Source organism: Chelon labrosus, assembly GCF_963514085.1.
Source record: "Chelon labrosus genome assembly, chromosome: 1".
In the NCBI taxonomy this organism is placed as follows: Eukaryota; Metazoa; Chordata; class Actinopteri; order Mugiliformes; family Mugilidae; genus Chelon; species Chelon labrosus.
Window position 1 is genome coordinate 22,557,477 of NC_140337.1, and position 24,201 is coordinate 22,581,677.

The following is a 24,201-nucleotide window of genomic DNA, read 5'->3' on the forward strand; positions in this document are numbered from 1 at the left end:
TGACCGTCTTGTGACGAGTCAGTGTTCTGCTGGGAAACTTTTGGACCTGGCATTCATTTATGTGGATGTTACTTTAACATGTAGCACCCACCTAGACAAGACCAGGCACCCCCACCCCATAGCAATGACACTCAATGGCACAATGGCACAATGGCACAAGTTGTTGACCTGGCCTCCAAATTCACTAGATCCCAAACTGATCAAGTATCTGTGGTATGATCCACAGAGGCCCCTCCTCTCAACCCATAGGACCCAAAGGCCCCCATTAACAACATTGTGTTGCCAGACACCACAGGACACCCTCAGAAGGCCCATGTCCATTCTCTGATGAGCCCCAACTGTTTTGGAGGCACAAGGGAGACCTACACAATATTAGGAAGGTGGTCATAATGTTATGCCCGATCAGTGTATGAGTTGTTTTTATTATTGTTGTGTGTGGGATTCCATTATCATTATTAATATGATAAGCCCAATTCCATTATAATGCATTATTTGCTTTTTATCTGAGTAGGCAAAGGGGAAGAAGTTGTAACCTATACCCTTGACAGATAATACATAAGAATGCACAGTATATATTTACATTCCCTTTAAAGCAATATTACAATAAAGTAAAATTTGCTATATATTGCCATTAAACATTCAAACATATTGAAATTATGTGAAAAATTAAAGAAGAAATGCCTAACTTTTTCAATGCATATGCATTTTACAGTGTGAATTATAACCATTTGATAGACTAGCAACTTGTCCAGGGTGTACCCCTGTCATCTCGCCCGATGACAGCTGGGATAGGCTCCAGCCCCCCCACGACCCTTCACAGGACAAGCAGTTACAAAAGATGAATGAATCTGAATTATAGGTGTAAGCCCGGGTGTTTCCTGTAGCATGGAATCCTTTTAATCAAATACAGCACATATGGTAGATACGTATAAAAAGTTCAAAAGAAACCACTTGAAGGCAAAAGTAATGCTTGGCAAGGTTGTCCTAGGAAAACAACTGCAGCCGGCGAAAAAATCACTTGAGCCGTGAAAAACAACCCAAAACAAGTCATCACCACCAGCCTAGAAGGCGCAGGTGTGAACGTGTCACTATAGCAAAAGACTCGGACGGCGAGAATTACACCGGCTTTGCTTCAAGATCACCAACGGTCTGATCGGAACTTGGAACGAGAATGTTTTATGGACAGGCACGACCAAGAGGAAGCTGCAACCCAGTGATGGGAAAAGCCAAAATTGTGGAGAAAGACATGAAGTGGCAATGTTCTAATCACTCTTAGACTGGTCAGTCACCTGGGAAAACAACAAAATATAAGACATCACTTTTATTTCTGTTGACATTGACCTGTCAACTGGATTGAGTACACCTAAGAATGCATATAGACTGAAATATTAGCTAAAAACCAGTCTCATTAATGTGTTTTGAGCTTAAAGCGGCAAAAAAATATCAAACATAACTGTACTTTTAATACGTTATTGGAGGGAAGTGCATTTATACACAGTTGATGGTGGTTCCAGGCTTCTTATCTGATGTTAAAGCTGTGCAGAAATATGCAGAGTCAGAGCTGAGAATGCAGCATTAGCACCGGCCCACACACACTTCATCTCATCCCACTGTGGAAAGTGATTCCTTTTGAAAACACAGTTTTCGCTTCCTTCAGGGGCAAAAAAAAAAAGAACGGCTTTCATTGTTTCATCACTTTTTCATCAGTGTTCAGCATTAAAATAAAGCCATGCTCATCTGCCCCTTTCAATCAGAAACGGCAGCTGTAATCACGGCTCAATCTGAACTCCCGACGACAGAGGCGCAGATATCCGAGAGAGAGAGAGAGAGAGAGAGATAAAAAACCCAAAAAGCTCTTCCCACAAAGCTCAAAATAGAAGAAGCCCTGACTACAAAGTTTTCCATTGGATTTTGTAAGGTGCTCCAAAAGTTCCAGCGTAGCTCACCTTACAAAAAAAACACAAGTAGCGTTTTTCAAAAAAGCAGCATCTGAGCCCATCACTTGGGATATGACATGTTCAGCTCCTGTTTGACTCACTGTCAGTGACTTTTCCTCCGTCTCTTTCACTGAACTTCCTTTGCCAAAGCGTAGCCTCAGCTGTTTCGGGGTTCCGGTTTAGCACCTCGCAAGCAACGCGCTCTCACCTGGAGGGTGGCATGATTCAGCCTTTTACCCCGTTTGTGAGGTTGACACTGCCAAGGTGTGAGCAACGCGGGGCAGTTTCTTTGTATTTACCTCTTAGCTCAGCATGAGTCACCAACAGTAGATGGTGAACTGTGGACCTCCACCTGGAGTCAGCTGCACATTGGCAGATGCTGAGTATCTGATTTTGTCTGAAAAAGAAAAAAATGTGATTCTGTTCGTCTCCAAAAAAAGAATTGAATTCAAGCTTTAATTTGCTGTTTCTTGGTGCTATGTTGCCCATGTTTGCATTTTCTTCTCCACATTTACAATAATCTTTGTATTCTGCTGAAAAAGACAATCACGTCGGTCACGTTGAAACTGTACAGTTTATCTTGTCGTTGTTCTTCCATTTCACAGGTCACCACGGGGAATCGCACCAAGCACTACGTGTCCTATCGCCGCAGCGAGTTTGTCCAGATGAGGTTTCCCAAGTACGCCTTGCCAAAGGTAAAAACGCAACAGAACTCACACATCATTCATTGCTGATAACAACTGAAACTAAACTGTAGGTGCAGTTTGTTCAGGGAAAGAACATGCTGTTATAATGAGTCCCAGTTGCACATGGTATTCCTCATGGCTATGTGTTGGGAACGCTTTAATTTACTATCTATCTCAGTGCCCCTAATATGCATTTATTGCTATGCTGATGACTCCCTACTTTTGAATGACAATAAAAAGGGGAATACATTCACCCCTTCACCATGTCCCCTGTTTACTCCCTGTCCTGATTTCAACAGTATTTTTCAGTTTTCACATCCATAATATCTCACATACTCCCTATTTCCACCTGTTTTACAGTGCCATACTCTGGTATTCCTCAATAGTCTTCTCCATCAGCTAGTAATAATTAAAAGTGCATCCCCTCCGACAAGGACCCACTATTTCACACACTTCCTCATCAAGCAGCAGAATAACTTCCATAAAATTTGGAGTGATTGGATTCTACTTCCATAATTTTACTTCATGTAAATTTAAGATCTTGTCCAACCTATGTTCCTATTCACTGTTGGTGCTATCAGTCCCTGTTTTTAGCTTCAACACAATGAGTGCCAGACTTTGAAACTCACTGCCACTACACATACACTGATCAGGCATAACATTATGACCACCGTCCTAATATTGGGTAGGTCTCCCTTGTTGCCTCCAAATCAATATTTTTGGTATCATGCATTTGTGTATAGGTGTCCTTTGGCGTTCTGAAATATTCCAACAAATATATAATATAATTATTTGCTAAAGCACAGGTTGGACACTGGCTTGTCAACAGCTGCTGACTTAAGGTTATGGGTGAACTGACTTGTCCCTTGCTCCACCACCATGTTCCGCTTCTTTATCAGTGTCAAGTGTCAGCGCAGGTATCCACCCTGGTACTGGCCTGAAACACGATCACGGTCATAAAATATTCACCGCCAAGCATTGATCCAGTTGCGCCTCATGCGACCGACACCGCGACGACGATAAATGAGCTTCACTTCGATACAAGGCGGGATGGGAACCTTTGCTGTCAAGCGTCAGAGGCACAGGGGGCCATTTTAGCGCGACACCGGCCAGAGTGCTATTGACCTGACCTGCGCTGATTGAATGCAGAGCCCGGGGGGAGGCGTCTCATGTATTTTTAAGCCTTAAACTCAGAAAAGAGAACCTTTAAGACAATCACTGGTATTGACAGCCCGACGGAGAGGAATCCGTTGAGTGAGTTTTGCAGCCACACACACACACACACACATATGCTCTCCACTAAATGTATAGAATTACTCTTGCTCAACTCCAGCCGACCACTTAGAGAGATCTTATGCCTCAATTGTTTGGCTGCTTCAGCTGCAATACTCAGTGATCCTTAAGAAAGGTGAAAGGGATTGTATTACACACACACACAAACACACACGCTCCTTCCAAACAAGTGGAGACAATAGAGATCAATTTGATTAGATGATAGGAGGCCGCTGGATAAATCCGTTTATGTAAGTGTGTGTGTGTGTGTGTTAAGTATGCCCTAGTTGCTTTCTCTCTTGTCTCCTCTCTCTCTACATGTGTCCTCTTACTTGGGTGAGCAGATAGGTCACACTTTGCGAAGCTTTTAGGTCGAGCGACATGGGGTGGGTGCCGGGGGAGAGACACAGAGAAGGAAAAGAGGGATGGAGAGAGAGAGAGAGAGAGAGAGAGAGAGAGAGAGAGAGAGAGAGAGAGACTGAAGGGAGGAGTGAGTGACTGTGTGTGTGTGTGCGGGAGTGTTTCCATGATTTTCCACTGTGAATAATTGAAAGGCTGGAGGATGAAAAATGCAGAGGCCATCAGAGAAAGCAGTTTGGCTCGGTCCTGCGAGACCTGACCCGAGTTATGGATTAAACACACGAACACACACACACACACACACATACATGCACGAACACACGCATACAGCTTGTTGGCCTGTGAAATCACAGGTAATAATTGTCCCCTTTCACTCTGCTCCCGTCCCCTATTTTTCCGTCTACCACTCAGGATGCAGTCGTCTTTTCTGTGTATTTTTAACACTTTCTTTAACCAAATGAGATTATATAACCGGAGTTACAGTTTGCTCCACTAAAACCAGACAGTGTCTCGCTCAAGGGCGTTTCAGAGGTGGTACTTAAAAGAGAGAAGCACTTCATTTCCATCAGAATAGTGCCAGGACATTTACTAAAACATTTTGCGAAATTGTCCTTCTTTAAGCTTAGATTTCTCATATCCTCCTGACTAGCGGTAGTTCAAATTTGTCCTCTGTGGAGGACATTTGTAATCCTGAATATCTCCCACCCACTGCATACTACTGAATCAACTCCTTTTGCTTTCAGTATTCTAATTATCTTACAAAGATTGATTGGACAATAGTTTTTTCTTGGTAGTCAGGAGGATATTATTGAAGGTTGTCATCATCTTCACATTGCAAGGCAACTTCCCAAAAAGGCAGCAGGTTTCCCAAACTAATTGGCACACTGGGCAATCATGCCATGATTACTTTTTCCGTCATTTTGAGTTTGGAAGTCCATCTTGGATCCCTTTACATGACAAGAACAAACATTTAGCAGGGAGAACTGATACAACACCGTGAAATAGAGAGGTGGTGTTTTACCTTGATGTAGTTGTGCAAACTTCAACACTTACAGCCCGAGTTGGACAAAACAGTAATGGAATGATCTGATTTTCGTTGATGGAATTTTAGTTCTGTATCTGTGCCTGTACCGACCTCGATAAAGATTATGAGGATTTGATGCAGGATATTTTTTTGCTATTTGGTATAAAGTACATGACATGGAAATCTGTCATCTGTTGCTTGTGCTCAGTTTTGCAAATGTCACATGTTGTGCAAATTATAAAGCGCTTTTTATATTTGACTTGTGAGCTGACTTGAGTTGACATTTATTAGCTCTCCCACTCATTCCACAGCCTGCAACAGCAAATGAAAGAATGGCATTTTTATGTTTAGGACAGTGGAAAGCATGTGAGTATATCTTGAGTGGAGAAGATTTAGTTGTACAACATGCAAAAGAACTACACTAGAATCCAATATGCTGTTTAACTAGCTATAATGCTTCCGCATTGAATCTTGACAGACTCCATTGGCCATTGAGAAGAGTATCTGTGGGCAAACAAGCACAAACTGCCTGGGGGAACTGACATTAGAGTGGCAAGGAAAATGCCAATCCCAGAAGTCGTAGAGTAATGGTACATTCACACTAGCAGTGAAAGAGCAGCTAGTGACATCGCATTTTCAATGGAAGCCAGTGATATGAAAGAGCTGACGTCCAACATTTGGGGGCATGAACGTTATACTGGCTTCAGCTTTTTTTTGTTGCTCCACTGACGTGGTGACGCATCAACCAATCGTGTGTTTGTTTGCCATGTTATATATATAGTTTTCCAATCCTCCCATCAATGACATCACCGAGACATCATCTGACCGAGTTGTAGCAAGCTTCTGTTACTTGTAAATGCATCATAAGAGTTGTCTTTGAGCTTCTTTTGATCTTCTAGAAATGAAGTTTCTACTCAACAAGGAGGTGGTAGGGGTTAATGACGGGCACAAAAATGCACAACTTTGATTTCTATCCAGGAGTTTTGACACGCAAAGCAAATTCATTAGTGTTGTCTCAAGTCCGTGTGGACATTTTCCTACCCTAACCTGGACTAAGTACTGTGAGTGGCTAAAAAGAAATATAGAATTTGAATAATACTTTGAACCTATTACTGATACATATGTTAAGTTGCAGAATATGTTAATTAACTAGGTTTCCTAATTTTTAGACGAAAAAATCTACTAGTCACCCTTACATTTTCTTCAAAAGGTGTTTCGCTGGAAAGAAATATGATAGTAGGGATGCAGGTTTGCTGTATCCTGTATTTAATACTGTATATGGGAGAATTGGTATGACCAGATGCAAGCTGGGTTGAATCAAACACACAGGCAGTAGTATTAACAATCGTGGTAACAAAAATCTACTAGTCTCACAAAGCCAGTAGGTTTTTTTTTTTTGTTGTTGTTGTTATCTGACTCAGAGTGCAAGACTGCGCCCTGTTCATCTACCAGGGAAGAAGTATTTAGAATATACTGTACAAAAAAATATCAATACAAAGCATATATTGCTGAAGTTGTCTCCACATCAAAACAAGTAAGCAGTTGCCCTGACAACAGATTTCTTTCAGTGTTTGAAATGACAGCTTTGACAAGCCAATTTGAATACATGCTTTGAATAACTAAGAGGGTTGATCTTATCATGAAACCCTTAAGAAAGCCGAACAAGGGCTGAAACCTGTGAAGTCTTTCCGAAAGCAGAAATGTGTGGGCTGACTGTATCAAATACCTCTTTACTGAATCCACTAATGTCCAAGGGGCATGATGAGGATTTTAATGTGATTAATGGGATCTGTTAGAGTGTGAAAGGAAATGAGCTCAATGCCTAGAGAGGGTGAGCACACTGAAGAGGCTATTATGTCACAGCTGACTGCCAGGAGAAATCTGGCATCAGATGTTGTCCATTTTTTAATGAAATGAGCGAGACATTCCTTACGCCGTTGTCACAGAGTTCTCAGTGATGGTTGCTACGGGAAGGGGGGCAAGGACGGAGTTTAATTTGCTGGAGCAGAAGCCTGGAATGATTACATGTTAGCCTCCAGCCGCAGAATGAGAAATGACATAAGCACGGGACATGTGTCAAGCAAGTGTTACAGTTTTAGCATGTGGCCTGAAAGCAGTTATGTGACAGTGATGGATGCAGGAATTTCGCTGAGCATTGACCGGCTTGTAAGTGCAGATAAATACAAAGCGGCAGCAAAGATTGGACGCCTATAGCCAACAGCAAATGGCACCCAAAGCCTGAATACTGTAATTTGTTAGTCCTTTGATAGACCTACTAGGGTATGACGAGTTCAGTCCAAACAGATGGTGCCGCGGACTCCAGTGAAATCATCCCTGAACAGGCTGACCAAAAAGACCTCAGGAACTCGATGATCAGTTCAGTGTGGAAAAGAGAATTTGAAACTGGAGTACAGGACACCGGTGTTTGTTGGGCAATGAGCAGCATGGACAGAAACAACAAGATGAAGCGACACCAACAACACCAACAAATGTCATCTCAGCCACTTCACATAAGGTCAAGATCTTACAGTATTAGAGGGAGAAGCCCACCCCAGAGATTGTCTTAATGGGTTATTGTAAGAGGAGAGCGAGGAGAGAGAAGGTGAGCTAATGATGATGTTGGACACGTTACATCACCAACCACCCACTGGTGATCACTGTGCATAAATTGTGCCCTCCCTTAACATCTATTGGAAACGATGCTGCAAGCAAACTGCTGGAACAGACGCAATTTGGCCAGTAGAACGCGTTTTGCAGAAGTATCTCAATTATGCAGATGACGCCCTAATTTAGATTGATCTGTCATCAAGTGACCTTGTTTGTGATCGGCACCTTGCATGGTAAAAAAGCGAGGCAAGAGCATTTGCACTCCCAGAAATCAGACTCATCAGAAATACATCTTAAGTGTGCTACATCTTCAGTGATGTTTCCAAAGCCATTGGTTGTTTCAGATCTCTCAACATCACGCACCCTCTCTCTGGTGACCCAGTAGATCAGACCCTGACTTGTGTCCTGGGAGCACTTCCCCACGGTTCACTCCTTTCGACCCACAGCCATTTGTAGGCCCTTTCTGCAGCTTCAATGGTGGACTTGAAAGCTTTCCTCTTGGCAGCCCCAGTAATACCAATGAGCATGTAGACTTTGGGCAGTGACTGGCCTGGGAAGCTTCTGCATCCCACCTCGACGGGCTAGAAGCGTGCCTTAATGCGGTCCTTCCGGGCCTCTATCAAGAGAAAGTTCTTAAAACTAGCTCAAGTCAGCACCACCTCTTGCCTCAATGAAGTTGGCGTGATTTTGTCCGGGAACTTGAATTGCCTCCACAGATCATCCCGAAGCTCCCAGTCCAATGCTGAGTTGAGCAGCCTGGCTGTCGGTTTGGGTTGTACACGGGGGCTGTTTACCAAAAACAAATGAAATACTATTAGGATATACCAGGGTAATCTGATTAATGGCCAGTAGACATATACACATGACTGATTTCAACATGTTTCACACTCGTCATCAAAAAACACACTATAGGGTAGTTCCATTTTTGAGCATGTGCATGGACTGTGTCTCTACAAAGACAATTTCCATTTTAGCTTTAGCTCCATCTAATTATTTCTTTCTGTGTGTGCCTTTCTGGTGTTATTAACACCATGCTGAGTTTGGGTCAAGTAAAGGTTGAAATGTCTCATCTAGCTTCTAAGTCCCATGGTCACTGATATTTCACTCCCAGCAGTGGTCCTTGTCTCTGGGGCGACTGTAGCCCCGGTGTCAGAGATGGATGGGGAATGTATTTTTTTTTTTTTTTTCAAAGAACACCCAGTGATGCAGCACCAATGAAGGAGAGGCTGGTGGAGAGCAGCTATTTCAACTCTGGGATTTCAGCCCGAGAACAAAGGACATTGCACTTGAAGCCAAAACGGTGGCATTTTCACAGCGCACATAGCTAGTCATGCCAAAAGGTGAGCTGTCTCAAGACCATTTGTCTTTCCCTTGCCCTTATCATACTACATTTAGCTCCTTTAGCTATGGTGGAATGTAAAAGCCCAACACAAATGCCACCGACTCCAGTAATGGACCAGAGAATACAGGTCGCCTAGAATCTCAATTACATTGACAGGCATTTTTGTGTTGTTGTTGTTGCTGGGATTCTTCCGGTTGATTACACACCTTTTTTTGGGGTAGTTTTGTTACAATTCTCTCTTTGACTTTTCTCAGCAGTGTTTCTCAACAGTTTTAGGTGCCATCAGGTCAGGTTTAAATGTAAAATCGGTCACTGGAGGAGGAGGATGGTTAGAAGCCAGTCCTGATAGGAAACTTGAATCATTTAACTGTTTACGCATCCATCTACTCCAGTTTCTTTCCTAGAAGGCTGTTGATGCTGAAAACACTAGTTGCATTAGTGCAGCTCAGGCTAGCAACCAAAGAATTGGGGTAACCAAAGAATCAAAGTGCTTGAGTGAGAAGCACTACATTCATGATGGTCCCACTAAATATCCAAGAGGAAATCTGACACTGGTAGGTACTCCTTCCCTTTTTTTAATAACATTTCTTTACATAAGACACTGACATATAGAGACTTTTGCCATTAGACAAAGGAAATGATCTCCAGTCCACCACTTTCTGAGTTGAGTTAAGACTGGAGTGCAGACTTCTTACTCTTGGCCACTTTGGTCTTCCAACCAAGAAGACTGATCCAACCCCTGAGCCTTCTAGACAGCATTTACACAAATCCTGAAATGTATTTGATCTCTGTGGATTCGGTCAGTGCTGTCTGCAAGTATTTACATCCTCAGCTCGACACATCTTCCGCAGCATAGGATTATGTTTTTCCCCACTCTGGTGGGTGGAGGAATGATTCTGGATGTTAAAAGGCAGCCGGAGATGACGTTTGTACACTTCTTAGTGCCAACTCCAACCTCAATCCTCAAAAAGCTGCCTGACACGAGCTGGCACCTGTAAGCCACAGGTGCAGTGCAGTTCTTTGGAACAGGGAACGAAGAGGGAAGAGGGTAAAGGTAGATGAAGGGGAAAATGCAAGGGAAAGTAAATGAGGTGGAATATTTTGAACTCGCATAAGGTGCTGTCATAATGGCGACTGCACATTCAACCCTCTATTCAAAGCCAGTGTTGCACAGTAATGCTTTATACAGAAATGACAGTGCTTTGCAAGTAATGTTGCAGAACAAATTATAAGTTTCTTTCATTATATTGTAGTTTATACTATTGTAGAGTGATTCACTGTCGGTTGGCGGGTTCATTCGGTGATCGGATATGGGAGGTTCAAGGTTACTTGAAGCTGATTTACTAGTTGTCACCTCCCTGGGACTGTACATTTGACTAAATTATGTGGAAAGCCACCTTGATGATAAGCAAACAAAGTGATTGCATTTATGGATTTATAGATCAACAATGAGTGGATGGGGAAAAACAAGGAATGGTAGTTAATCAGAGAGAAGTGTTTTGCTGTACGTTCTACACCTCCATTCACCAGCTGGCTTCATCCTTTACTTTGCACTTTAGTACTTAGGGGTCACACTTCTTTCTCCATTTGCTCCAGAGTATGTAATCAGTATGAGACTCAGTTTTCGAGTTTGAGTTTCGGATCTTGCAGGACATACCAACGGGATATCTGGATATTCACTTGCAATACAATATGTTCTGATGTCTACATATCTTGCGGTATGACAGCAGTAGAAATTAGAATTATTTATACAGGAATGAAAATGTAACTTAACCATGTAACTTAAAGACACTGCAGCAGTCTCCAAAGTAAAAACTTGATGTGACAGGCAAACACACATAGAGGCAAACAAGCAGTAGAGTTTCTTTTGACTCCGGTACATGAACAAATTGTGACAGGTCCGAAAGCTCCGTGGTCGCTCCGTTTGGTTTCTTCGGCACACCAACTGCAGTGCAGCATGTAAGGGATTTATTAAGGGAATTGAATCGGTATGAGAGCTTATGGAAGCATCAGCTTTTGAAACAAATCACAGTTTTGAGGTTTTTTTTGTAGGTTTCTAGGACCGAACAGTCGCAACAAGAAGTGCATACTGCTAGAGTTGGCCTTGGGGAGAAAACATAATCACTACTTCCATTGCTTAAAGCAACTCAAGAAAGTTTGTAACATTACTTGCATTTAAAGGCCTGGCAGTTACTTTGGTAACATAAGCAAGGTGGATAGGCAAGAGAAGGACTTCAAAGTGTAAGCATATAGCTATTTTCTGAGCGTGATCATAATCTTGCTTGGGTCTGAGACTTAGATTGTTCCTTTTTTTGTATAATTCGCATTATGGCAATTTCTGCAACACTACATTTAAGAATATAAAGATCTGTGCACATAAATATTGCTCTTACTTCGAACCACAACCATAAACCCAAGGGTAATTGAGCTTGAGTGTTTTTGTTTTTTTTTTCAGTGCAAGATGGAAGAGTGTCAGTGATTAGAAAGACCGTCTCTAGGGCACTCTCCCCCCACCCCGCCCTCTTGACGGCTTTTTCTTCAAATGTTATGTTAATGTAATCACTAACGCGGAGAAAGTGCTGAGTCGTTCCTTCATGAGTGATGAAACCATTTGCATCAGAGGCTCTAGAGCTTTGACAACTACACCTAACAAGTTTTCTGGGCTGCCAGAAACACTTTTTCGATGGCTCTCTCGTCTCCCTCAGTTTGTTTCCTTGGGCTCTGTTGCTCTGCATTTGCAGCATGGTGTTGTCTGGATCGCTGGGAATTGCTGTCAAACGTCAGCGAATCACACGCTTTTGCTGCTTTATTCGCGGCCCTCTTTGTTTTTTCGTTTCCTTTCCCTGTTTTCTTTGTTTTCCCCATGTGTCATTACTCACTGATTTATTTGCCTTTTTCATGTATCCACTGTGGCAACAGCCATGTCTGGATGCATTAGCCGCGTGGGTTATTTGTCCATCTATAGTTTCCACCCAATATGCGTCGCCTCACCTTTACAGAATTTCTTCAAATTTGGTGCAAATGTTCATTTGGACTCAAGGTTGAAGGGGTTTTGATGGTCATAGGTTAAGGTCATTGTTACCCCATGTGTGTCCCATTTTTGCAAATACATGACACATCGACAAAACTTCGTCAAACTTGGGACAAACATGTACTCAAGGTTGATATGAATAGAATATATAACATTTTAAATCCAAAAGGTCAAATTCCTTCCTTCAAAGACATGGTTGTAAACTACAACCGAACTGGAGTGTAACTAGTTTGTTGATATAAAACAAAAGAAAGGCAAGCCAGGCGTGTTTGAGTTTCCTTGTAGTATCACCACTATAAGTGGCTTCTTCAGTTCTGTAGAACTGAGGAACTCAAGAAGCCACGAGGATGAATGGTAAAGCTTCTTCAAGAACATTCAAAAGTCTAGTTGCCTTTTGTCAGATGCCGGGGTTTTGCAGATCTTGTGTTTGTCCATGTCTCAGTTTAAAGGCTACAGGAGTCTTACCCTGTTGAGCTCCTTAGAGGCTTTACATAAGCTGGTGTCACCGAAAAACACCCGGCCACACACACTGCCTTTATGCCTACTCGTTTTATATTAGTTTTTGGATATACCATGATCTAGGTGACTTCACAAATATATCATTATGCCTAATCCTCCCTTCTTCTCTGCTTCCTCCATCCCTCCATTCCTACCTCAAGGATGTTCAGATAGTGAGTACAGACGAGAACCAGGTCTTCCTCGCCATCCAGGAGTGGTACCAGTCGGACACTTACAACCTGTACCAGTCAGACCCCCAGGGCGTCTACTACTCCATTGTCCTGGAAAACATCCGCAGCACTAAGCAGCCAGAAGAGAACGTCCTCATCGACATCCTGGAGGTGAGCTGGGGTTGTGGTGTTAAGTATGTAAAATGTGTTCTTTTCACTTCATTCTTTATCAGCACTTTGATAATAAATTTAAATTCTGTCTCAAGTTTTGCTACTGATGGCTAAGAGCCAATGTAGTTGGGACATTATTGAGATTATTAACAGACAAAAGTAGTGTGAATGTTTGGAGGAAATTCAACTATTGGAGTGACAAATACGTCTAAACTTCCAATACCTTGTACTGTCAGGTGTGTATGCATTGCGCATGAGATGTATTATCTCTCGTTTCCATTCTGAGGTGACTCACTATAGTTTGATGAATATTAATCACAGCGTACACTTTGATTTCAGATCTGCTTGTGCTTATCTTATACAAACAAGTCGCAATGAAATGTGGAAGCGCTTCAGATAAAAAGTTGGTTTCTTAGAAATGGTTTGAGTGGCCAGTAACAAAAGACAGCGCAAGGAAGAAAAGTTCCTGGAATTTGCAGAACAATCAACCACAGTGTGCAGGCACTGTACAGTGTATCATTTTAACTAACCCATGATTTGAACTGGTCCCAGGAGCAAGTCACGGTGAGAGGAGGGTAAACTAGGACCTTTATTCTGAGCCAGTCCAACCCCCCCCCCCCCCCCCCCCCCAAGCATTGTTTTTTTTTTTGCCAGTCGGGTTAAGTTTTATTTCTACTTCCTGCTTCATTTCCTACCTCCTGCTTCACTTTCAACAATGGCGACTGAAACTTTTGCCAAAATTTGACTGAAACTTTGCCAAAGACGAGTCGTACAAATGTTTGTACCTTCGAACCTCCTCAGTTAACCTTTCCTTGGTGTGTTCCACCTTTATTAATCCAAAGCAACCAATTCAAAAATTGCGAAGATGGAGGAACACGCTACTATCAAGTGGACCAATCACAGAGCTTGTGGTCTGGGTAGTAACATTTCTGGGGAGTTGCATGTCAGGCTACATCGTTAGGGTCTACGTAGGGTCTGGGCTGTCGCCGTAGCTACAGTTAAGTATAGACCGTACATTTTAGTCTCACCCTTCTCCACATAGGTGTGACCTCCACTAGAGAGCACCTGGGAGACATTCCTATCAGATGCCGGTACAACCTCCTCCTCCTTGCTGTGCAGTGCTCGGTATCTGACTCCTTATTTTGTCCCAAAGGGGAATCCCAAACTAGCCGGGAGAGAAACTCATCTCGCCATTGTTTCTTTCAAAATGAAACTTCTAAATCGAGGTATTGACCGAAACCTTTCGTTTCATAAGAGCATACTCCAAAACAATCCTCCTGTCAGGGTACTGCGCCATGTTACCCTCACTGATGAACAACAGAGCATAAAGAAAAAAGTCAATGGAGGGTCCTTTTGATCTAAATTTTGTTAATTGCTTATCAATGTAGGCCATCTGTGCAGCTACGCAAATGCATGAAGGGCAATGTCCCCTTCAGATCTCCAGCTAGAAAGAAATGTTCGAAACAATTGCATTGCATTGACTTGCTCGGATTAGCTCAGTAATGAGAAGAGGGGCTATGCAATAAAGAGCAGGACAGAGCTGCTAATTATTCCTGGAACTGTTGCGCAGACAAACAACAGGCAATGGCATAAAAATGTAAAGTATACCAGTGGTTTCCTCCACCTAAATGGATATTAAATGGGTGCTGTATCCCTTTACTGCAAGCATTAATTATGAAGACTGCTCAAGGACTTGGACGCGTTGTCATGGTGCAGCCCGAGTCTTAAAACTCCCATGTTACCCCTTCATTCTAGCAGGCAAGCGATTGTTCATCTGTGTGTCACCTGAGCGTTTTGGGAAGGTCTCTAGATAAATGTGCGCGGAGGACATGAAACAAGCGGAGGAGGAAGAAGAAGCGAGGAAGTGTTGGGGGGGGGGGGGGGGGGGGGGGGGGAGAAAAGAACAGGCGGTGGACCATGGAGGCAAAGGCCTTCGCTGCGGAACTCATTTCCTCCTTCTCCTCCCCCCTTCCGTCATCCCTCGCTCCGGGCTGCATTTTCCTCACATGCTGTAGATGGAGATAAAGATAGAGAGGCAGACGATGTACAAGGGACGGATAAAGACTCGGCGCAGAAGGAGCAGAAAATGCAGAGAAAAAGATGAAGTGCTGAGTAGACTTTCGAAAGATGAAGAAATTCAGACAGGAAATGAGAGAAGCCAGAAATCTTGAGAGAAAACAAGAAGGCTTATGTGCTGTGATTTAAACAATTACCTTGTTTCACTCTATAAACATCAGCAATACGTAATAGACCGCAAAGGGAGTCTGTGGACGGAGAAATGCCGCCTGGCTCTGTTTAAAAGTCTGCACTGTCTCCATCATTGTCTCGCTTTTTAATGTTTCAGCTTCAGGGCTTCTAGCTAGCAACATCGCAGCCATGCAGTATGTATTGATTTCAGCGATCTTTTGAACTTTTAGGTCCCTGCACGTTCTGCGTCAGTGGCCGCGGTTCGGTTTACAAGTAACACGCACAAATCACGCTGCACTCTGGGTAATCAGGTCGCAGCGACTGCAGTTGGTTAAAAGGAGGCGTTCGGCACAAGGTTGCAATCCAGCATTAGCGATTCCGGTAACGTTTTGCAAAGCTAACCACTGTGAATTCATCCCATCGCAGGTACGTGGAATCAAAGGCGTCTTCCTGGCCAATCAGAAGATTGACGGAAAAGTGACGACTCTAATTACTTACAACAAGGGACGCGACTGGGACCCCTTGACCCCGCCGACCACTGACATGAATGGAAAGCCGATCACCTGCAAAGCGGTGAGCACCCTGGAAAAGGTTTTCCTTTTCGTTTGCAAATTAGTTCTAAGCATGTGACCTCACTGAGCCGAGCGAATCAGCTGACGGTTGTAAGCATACGTACAGAAGACTGAAATCAGACTGTTAACCATCTCTTGTAAAAGCCGTTTCGCACATGTCAACACAAATTCCGGGTCCAAAAGTTTCCCAGCAGAACACCGTATTGTCACAAGATGGTCAACGTCATTCACTTCTCCTGTCAGTGGTCATAATGTTGTGGCTGATCAACGTAATTGGCTTTGTAGTGCCGTGCGCTGTGCTACCAGACAATGCGTTCAAACTTTGCATCTGCACGCCTTGGTGGAGATGCAAGCTTGGACAAACAACAATCCGTCAAAATCCCGAGACCCGTCGACCAGGCTGTTCGTCGTGTGAGCGCGAAGTAAGAGAGGGAAGGATGAGTGTTGTACTCTGAAGAATGTGTGTGAGACGCCTGCCCGGGTCCGCCATCCATCTTGTCAAAGTTGCCGCTGCGGGGCTACGTAGCAAAGAGCAATGAGTCACTCGTAGTCTGATATCCATACATCACACCTCGCTGGGAGATAGAGGGGGAGTGAGTCTGGTCCTTTATTCGAACCATCGCTCTAGTCGGCTGACAGATTTGAAGGGGGGGGACGCAGATATCAGCCCGAGACGTGTTTACCGTCGAGGCGTGCACACGCGTGGTTGTTCATGCTGATATTGACCTTGTCTTCCCTTTAGCCTCATTGATACCGTGGCAGAGTAACCTTGTATTTATTAAAAAAAAAAAAAAAAGAGAGAAAGTTATCCTGGATGCAGGTTGCTACATCGATCAGTCAGTGAGACGGCTTCATTTCAAGCGCTGACGCCACACACATCGCTTCTCTGGCATCACAAGTCACAAGATAGACAAAGCCAGATAGTGGATGTGCTATCTAGTGTGTCAAGTGTATCAGGCAAACGCTGTCAGCTGTATCCATCAGCTTGCCTCTTGATAGAGGCCAGATATGAGAAATGACCTCTGTGCTCAAGGGAGGTTTATCATGACGCTCGAATGTGTTGACTTGTAGTCTAACGTATAACCCTCGAGAGGTTTACTATTCTTCTCGAGATGTTGGGTATGAAGGAAGCTCAAATGCAAAACCAGAACCTAACTTAAACCTCAACCAGTTGTGTCTTACATAAGCTGGTTGGGGTTTAAACTAAATAATATGCGTAAACTAAACCCAACTTTATCTTTATCTTAAGTTGTCTGTTCTTTTTCCCAAGCCTTACACTCTACAGTCCACCTCAGAATTGTTGACATGCCAGTAATCCAACCACCATTCAAATATCCAGTCAGATTAGTTAAAGTACAGGTCATCAGTCAGGTAATGTTACCCCCACAAACTGCTTGTCAAATGAGAACCAATCTGGTAGAAAACTGGCATGATTCTAAAATTGGTCATAGCAAATACTGAGTCTACAATGTTATATTACATGTTACACTGATCGGCCACAACATTAAAGCCCCTGACAGGGCAAGTAAATAACATTGACCATCTCGTCACAGTTCAGTGTTCTGCTGGGAAACCTTTGGACTTGGAATTCATTCATGTGGATGTTACTTAGACTTGTAGCACCCACCTAGACCAGACCAGGCACCCCCACCCCATAGCAATGGCACTCCTTGATGGCAGCAGCCATCCCCAGCAGGATGCAGCCTGACACAGGCACACAAACAAAACCACTTTGGGAACAACTTAAAAAAAACATGAACAGCACAAGGTGTTGACCTGGCCTCCAAATTCACTAGATCCACAGAGCTCACTCCCCTCAAAGGCCCCCACTAGCAACATTGTGTTGCCAGACACCACAGGACACCCTCAGAAGGCCCATGTCCATTCTCTGATGAGTCACAACTGTTTTGGAGGCAACAAGGTAGACCTACGCAATATTAGGAGGGTGGTCATAATGTTATGCCTGGTCGGTGTATGTTACATGTTATATTGCAGAATCTTTTCTAAAAGTCTTACCTAAACGGCAGTTAAATTTAATTTTTACTCAAAATTTTTTTTTTTTTATAAAATCTAATACATTTATTCATATATTTATGTCATGAAGAATGAAGAAACACACTACCTTCTGTTAGACGTTATTTTTACAGACGAGTACAGATGACTGGCTGAGAGCTTCGTCAGATGGTGCAACGACAATTACCTGAAGCTCGGAATCAAGAAACCAGTGGGCATATGGTGGACATCAAGAACAACAGGAGGCGCTCTTCTCCTGCTTGTCACCCTCTTCCACCCTGCTATTTGACAATTTGTGTGAAATTCTGTAACAGTCAGCAAATGAGTTATAACCAAAGACACGTTTTATGGGTTTGCAATTAACTTGACCTTTAACTTCTGAATGAGTTCTTCTCTGAGTTTAAGTGTCAGATATAAGGAAATTCCATCCATGCATTTCTAAGATATCACGCTCACAAGACCTTGACCTTTGATCTTGGACCAACAAAATCTACTTGAGCCCAAGAGAGTGAAATCTGAAGATGGCATACCTGAGAGAGGTATGAGCGTCTCAATTAAATATCAAATGCTGTCGCTGCAAAAAGGACCATATTATCAGCGATGGATTGCAGTCAATGCACGATACAGCACAAAATAAGCCGCAGACTCATTCATGTGAACCTGTGAAGAATGGGCCTCAGCTTTGTCTGTGGAGTTTCACAGCAACAAATCCCCAGATCGGCTCTGCCTCTGACTATTGTCTGCACTTGTGGATCTCCAGCCTGATTCTCTCATTTGAAGTGAATTAGCTTCCATTGAAAATCTTTCACCATATTAAACTGGATTAACTGCGCTAAAACCCCTGTACTGAGCTGTATTTGCAGCAGGATTATCAGGTATCTGCGTAGTAAGACTCATTAAACATGGCAGAGTATTGGAGTACTGGCATCTACAGTCTTTTATTGAAATCTACTGCTGCAGATACACAGTGAGACACTCTACTGGATGGTGGAAAATTGTTTGTACTGTTAATGACTCACGTGTGTTTCCTTTGCAGCCGGACTGCCACCTTCACCTCCACCTTCGCTGGGCAGACAATCCTTATGTATCCGGGACGGTCCACACCAAAGACTCTGCTCCAGGCCTCATCATGGGTGCTGGTGGGTAAAACTATATTTGACTGTAAATTACTGATGTCTTATTACCTTGTCTGTGTCTGACATTTATAAAGTTTTGACCTTCCTTCTTAAGTGTGGTTAATGCCTCTGCAGGACATAGACACCGTAACCTACGTACGTAGCCTACGCCAATGCGAGACATTTATACTTGTATGCTGGTCAGTCTCGCTCGCTCTGTAGCAACGCCGCCCGTACGCTAGTCTACGCTGTGTCTTTTTTGCCAGTCAGTTCCTGCTTCACTTTCTACTTCCCGCTTCAAATTCAACAATGGTGACTAAAACATTTGCCAAAATTTCGCCGAAGACGAGTTGTACAAATGCTTGTACCTTTGAACCTCCTCTGTCAGTCTTTCTTTGATGTGTTCCATCTTTATTGATCCAAAACAATCAATTGGAAAATTATGGAGACAGAGAAGCAGCCAGAAATATACTAATACCAAGCAGACCGATCGCACGTCAGGCTACGGCGTTAAGGCTCATTTAAGGTAACGCGGGACGTAGACGCCGTAACCTAAGTACGTAGGCTACTTACAGTGCGAACCATTTGTACTTGAGCACCCATCAGTCTGGCTCACTCTGTAAAAACGCCACCCAAACACTAGTCGGCGCTGAGTCTTTTTTGCCAGTCGGGTTCATTTTTGTTTCTACTTCCTGCTTCGCTTTCAACAATGGCGACCGAAACCTTTGCCGAAAGTTCGTCGAAAGACGAGCCGCAAAAATGTTTGTATCTCCGAAACTCCTCAGCTAACCTTTCCTCGATGTGTTCCATCTTTATTGATCCAAAACAATCAATTTGAAAATTGCGGAGATAGAGAAGTAACCGCAAATGCTAAAGCGGAAACACGCTTCTACCAAGCAGACCAATTGCAGCTCCTGCGGCTTGCGTAGCTGTGAAGTGTAGTTACATTTCTGGGGAGGTGTACGTCAGGCTACGGCGTTAGTTCCTGCGTGAGGTCTGATCTGTTGCCATAGCTACAAAATATAAACCTCCTATCACACTTGAGGTTTCTGTCCAAACACTGGCTTTAGAGGAGAGTTTCGAGCATCCAGAACCAGTGCTTTCTTTTTTAATGAAGCCATAAAGAATTGAAGAGTTATCTATGGTATAGGCGTTGATAGCCACGGGGGAAAAGAGAATCACGCTGTACAGAAACTTGAAGATAAATGAAGTAAGAGATGGAAACGAAGGCTCAGGTGGTAGAGCTGGCTGCTAGTGAACAAGAGGGTTATAGCGGTTAGATCCCCACATGCCAACATAAAGCGTTATGTTTTATTCTATTGTGACATCTGTGAACAGATTACTGCCCATTTGTGCCTTTATGTGTCGAGACGCTACTATTGCGCTCCGTGATATGCAGACAGTCCGTGTGGCCGAACTAAAAAGTGCCACTCCTTTAAAGACAAGAGCTTCGACTACTCCCCTTCTGCCCGGGCGTGCGCTGATGGAGCATAAAAGCGCCCTGCTTTCATGCCTGAGCACTCCAACACACGGAGGAGTTCACTGAATCGCCGGCAGTTTTACTTATTGAATACTTTCACTGTGTTTGTTTGGGCGCTGGCAAATCCTGACAGCAAGCAACCAAATGAATACATGAATGAATAAATAGATAAATAACACGCAGGGTGAGAGTCTAAAGGGAGAGCTGTCTGTGTCTGTTTATGAGACAGAGAAAATAAGCCGTCTAAGCCATGCCTCTCATTTTTCTATGGAGTCCCATTTCTGCCAGAAAAAAAAAAGCAAGTCAAAAAAGAGGTGAGTCAGATATAAAAGATATTAAAAACTATAAGAAAAACAGACAAATAGGAGTTATAACTTTGTATTGTAAGGGTGTTTCTTCTGTGTTACACATAAAGTTTAACTTATTTATTGGCTCCCGGTTGCGCAATGGCTGTCTGGGTCTGTATTAATAACCCTTATAATGTCAAAGGGATCTGGGCTTGTGTTTGAAAAGTGCAATTTATAACAAAAAGGCTGGATTGGTGAGGTTTGAAACTATGCATGCCTTTAGCAATGCAAGGCCCTACCAACTAATACCAACTGTAAATTGCAAAGAGATTGGATCAAATTGCATTCATCCAACTTAGGCGGGGCTTGTCAATACCCCTGGTGCATCCCAGGTGGCTCCTTTTATCCATTGGTCCAGCTAATCCAATTCCAGTCCCTTCTGCTCTCTGAGTCTAAATGGGCATTGAAGTCATTCTATAGGTTATCAGTTTCATAGCTTATGGAGGTACAATAAAAGAATGCAAATTATAAAGCAGTACTTACAAAAACAAAGAAAAATGAAGGTTGATAAGTCCATATTGTGCGTTAACGAAATCTAACCCAATGCCCGATGTCTAAAGCCGCTACAGCTGTATTGTTACGCATCTGTAATTGTGTGTAATCAGTGAACCGGTACGTCTGCGTTTGTTCTACAATTTTGAACAGTAAAAATAAATAAGAGCCAAATCATCTGTCTACTTTCATCCACGGCGGGTTTTGACAAGAAAGACTCATTCAGCTAATTTCTCTAAATTCTATAACCCTCTAATTAATTACTCCCTAGTCTGCCTGCAAGTGTTCTCTGTGTTTTTGACTCTTTCCTTGAATCTCTTTTTTTGTTGTTGCCTGCCTCGTATCGGCGCCCCTGCCTGAAGGATTCCCTTTTCTTTATCTCTCCTTCAGGTAACCTTGGCTCCAAGCTGGTAGAGTATAAGGAAGAGATGTACATCACTTCAGACTGCGGGAAGACATGGAGACAGGTACATCACGCCCTCTCGTGCTTCTTCTTTTATACCCAGGACTCCTCTCTCTCTCTCTATTTCTCTCTGTCTCTCTCTCTCTCCACTGTGAAGAGAACCAGAGGAGATATAAAATATTTTCAAAACTTATCCAACAGTTTTCTTAACGCTGAAATAAATGACAACGATCGAGCAAAGTCATTCATTTTCCACCTTCTAATGTTGCTTCTTGAAGGTCTTCGAGGAGGAGCATCACATCCTCTACTTGGACCACGGTGGCGTCATCGTCGCCATCAAGGACACCTCCATCCCCCTCAAGATACTCAAGTAAGATCACAGTCAGGTTATCAAAGACATAGTAACTCCTCCTGCTGCATAAATGACATCGTTTAATGGAGCGTAACTGTTGCATTATTGGCTTTATATTAAACCCTCTACGTGTCCATATCTGATATGATGGATATGATGCAGGTTGATTAAATATTTTTTTGACTTATGCTGGAGGATAATTTATTAGTAGCCTCAGACAGTCAGTGAACCTTGCATCGTCTTTCATCAAAAAGACAAGAGAAATGATAAAGCAACATCTAGACCAGGGGTGCCCCCAATTTTTGGCTATATATATATATATATATATATATATATATATATATATATAAAGAGAGAGAGAGAGGAATATATAATATGAATGTGGCCAATAATATAATATTAGAGTGGCATATAGAGGGTCATATGAATCTAAAAATAATAGTGTTGGTATATAGTGGATGACATGTGTGGTGTGTATCATATGTGAATATTCACACACATGCTGTCAGCAGTCATAGGCTTTTATTTTGAAAATGCAACGTACGCAAAGTCCTTTGAGTGTCTGACTTCAAAAAAGCCTGTTCGTCAGCTGCTTTTTGCTACTCAGAATTAATTTTAATTTAAGTTTAATGATAATAATAATAGTATCCAAGATAACAGGAAATAGTTAATAAGCATATGTAATATGAATGTGGCCAATAATACAATATTAGAGTCTCGTTATTATGATCGGTTGCATGAATCTAAAAATATAATAGTATCAGTATACAGTGGATGACGTGTGTGGGTTGTATCATATGTGAATATTCACACACATGCACACTAAATAAATAAAGAAGATAAAGAAAAGGGAAAAGTATTAAATCAGGTTTTACCATCTGGGGCTCTCAGAGTGGTACATCGGGGTTACGCCGGCCAGTGTCCAATTATATTTTATTCCAATTCCTATTTATTCATATATTTATTTATTCAGTCTATTTATTATTAATAAAACCAAATTATTACCAGCAGATTGATTTCACATCAGATACAGACATCTATTCAATGACTTTGGCTCATTTGAATGAACCTACTAGCCGACCTCCACGCTCACTGACCTTGGAATTAAACACCACACACCACGGGCAAAGCAAATTTTGAAGCTAAAACCTCGACTTACCCACTTGCCTTTTTGATTTGTTCAACCTCCGAAACTCCCCATGCGCTGAAACACCCTGTTCACAGCTGAAGAAACGTACCTTTCAAAGTCATTTAAGATCATCCCCTTCTCTCACCGCCGTTCACACGGACAATTGAGAGCTCAGCGAGATGTTATCTGGTCGACCTTAATAAATAAGGATGAAATAATGAGAAAGCGCAGATAAGGGAGTACTCAGGGAAAAAAAACATTTAACTAAATCAGATGACCTTAGATGGACATGGAGTCCTTCACGCTTCTCTTTTTCCAGAGTGCCTCGTCTAAATCAATAACCCCGAATGCACCAGTGTACACAAAACATGTTCTGTAAGGAAAAAAAGTGAACTGAGCAGAATTAAAAAAAGAAATAAAAAATACTCTAACGTTATCATGTGAGATTTTTCTGGCTTCCAAAACTCCCTCTGGCCCTGCTGTACCGCTCTGGAGCCAGAAACTCTCTTCGCATTTGGAGTCTTCTGACCTCACCGATAATTCCTTCTTTCTCAACTGCTCTGTAATTGAGTCCAGTGTTACGCGTGAGAGCAACACGTTTCAGCTGTGGCGACTAAAAGGCACTGTTCGCCGGCCAACAAACTAATCGTGGAGCTGCGTTGTTATTCTAGGATTTAATACATCTTCAGTATGCGGGTCAGCTGGACGCCTTTTTCTATTTAGCTGGCTTGCTCTTCTACATCATAAAAAAAAGCAACTTTCTTTTTTAAAGTTGCCATTTCAAGTTACCGCTGTTTTTTTTTATTTTGTTTTTTGTAAAGAGAAGAGGATACTTTCCCAGTTTCCAACCGCTCTCCAACATATGTCATTGAACGCTTAGCAGTAGCCCTTTTAAAGTTTTTATTTTTCATATAGATCAAAGCATCTTATTATTTTATAGCTGGCTGCCCTCGCGGCCCCCAGACTTTCAAAGAACCACCCAAATCCCCAGGTTTTATTCTTTTGGCAACTGA

At 42.7% G+C, this 24,201-nt stretch overlaps 1 protein-coding gene across 10 annotated transcripts in view; it reads left to right on the forward strand.

The window, feature by feature from the left end:
- The window catches only part of sorcs2 (sortilin-related VPS10 domain containing receptor 2), a 327,128-nt gene that overhangs the window by 278,783 nt on the left and 24,144 nt on the right, over positions 1-24,201 (forward strand). For all 10 annotated transcript variants that reach the window (XM_084547581.1, XM_084547578.1, XM_084547580.1 and 7 more), the window contains exons 8-13: positions 2,543-2,632; positions 12,919-13,098; positions 15,712-15,858; positions 18,907-19,009; positions 21,695-21,771; positions 21,986-22,077. In XM_084547581.1, coding sequence (XP_084403707.1) covers positions 2,543-2,632; positions 12,919-13,098; positions 15,712-15,858; positions 18,907-19,009; positions 21,695-21,771; positions 21,986-22,077 — 689 coding nt within the window. The remainder of the gene's footprint in view (positions 1-2,542; positions 2,633-12,918; positions 13,099-15,711; positions 15,859-18,906; positions 19,010-21,694; positions 21,772-21,985; positions 22,078-24,201) is intronic.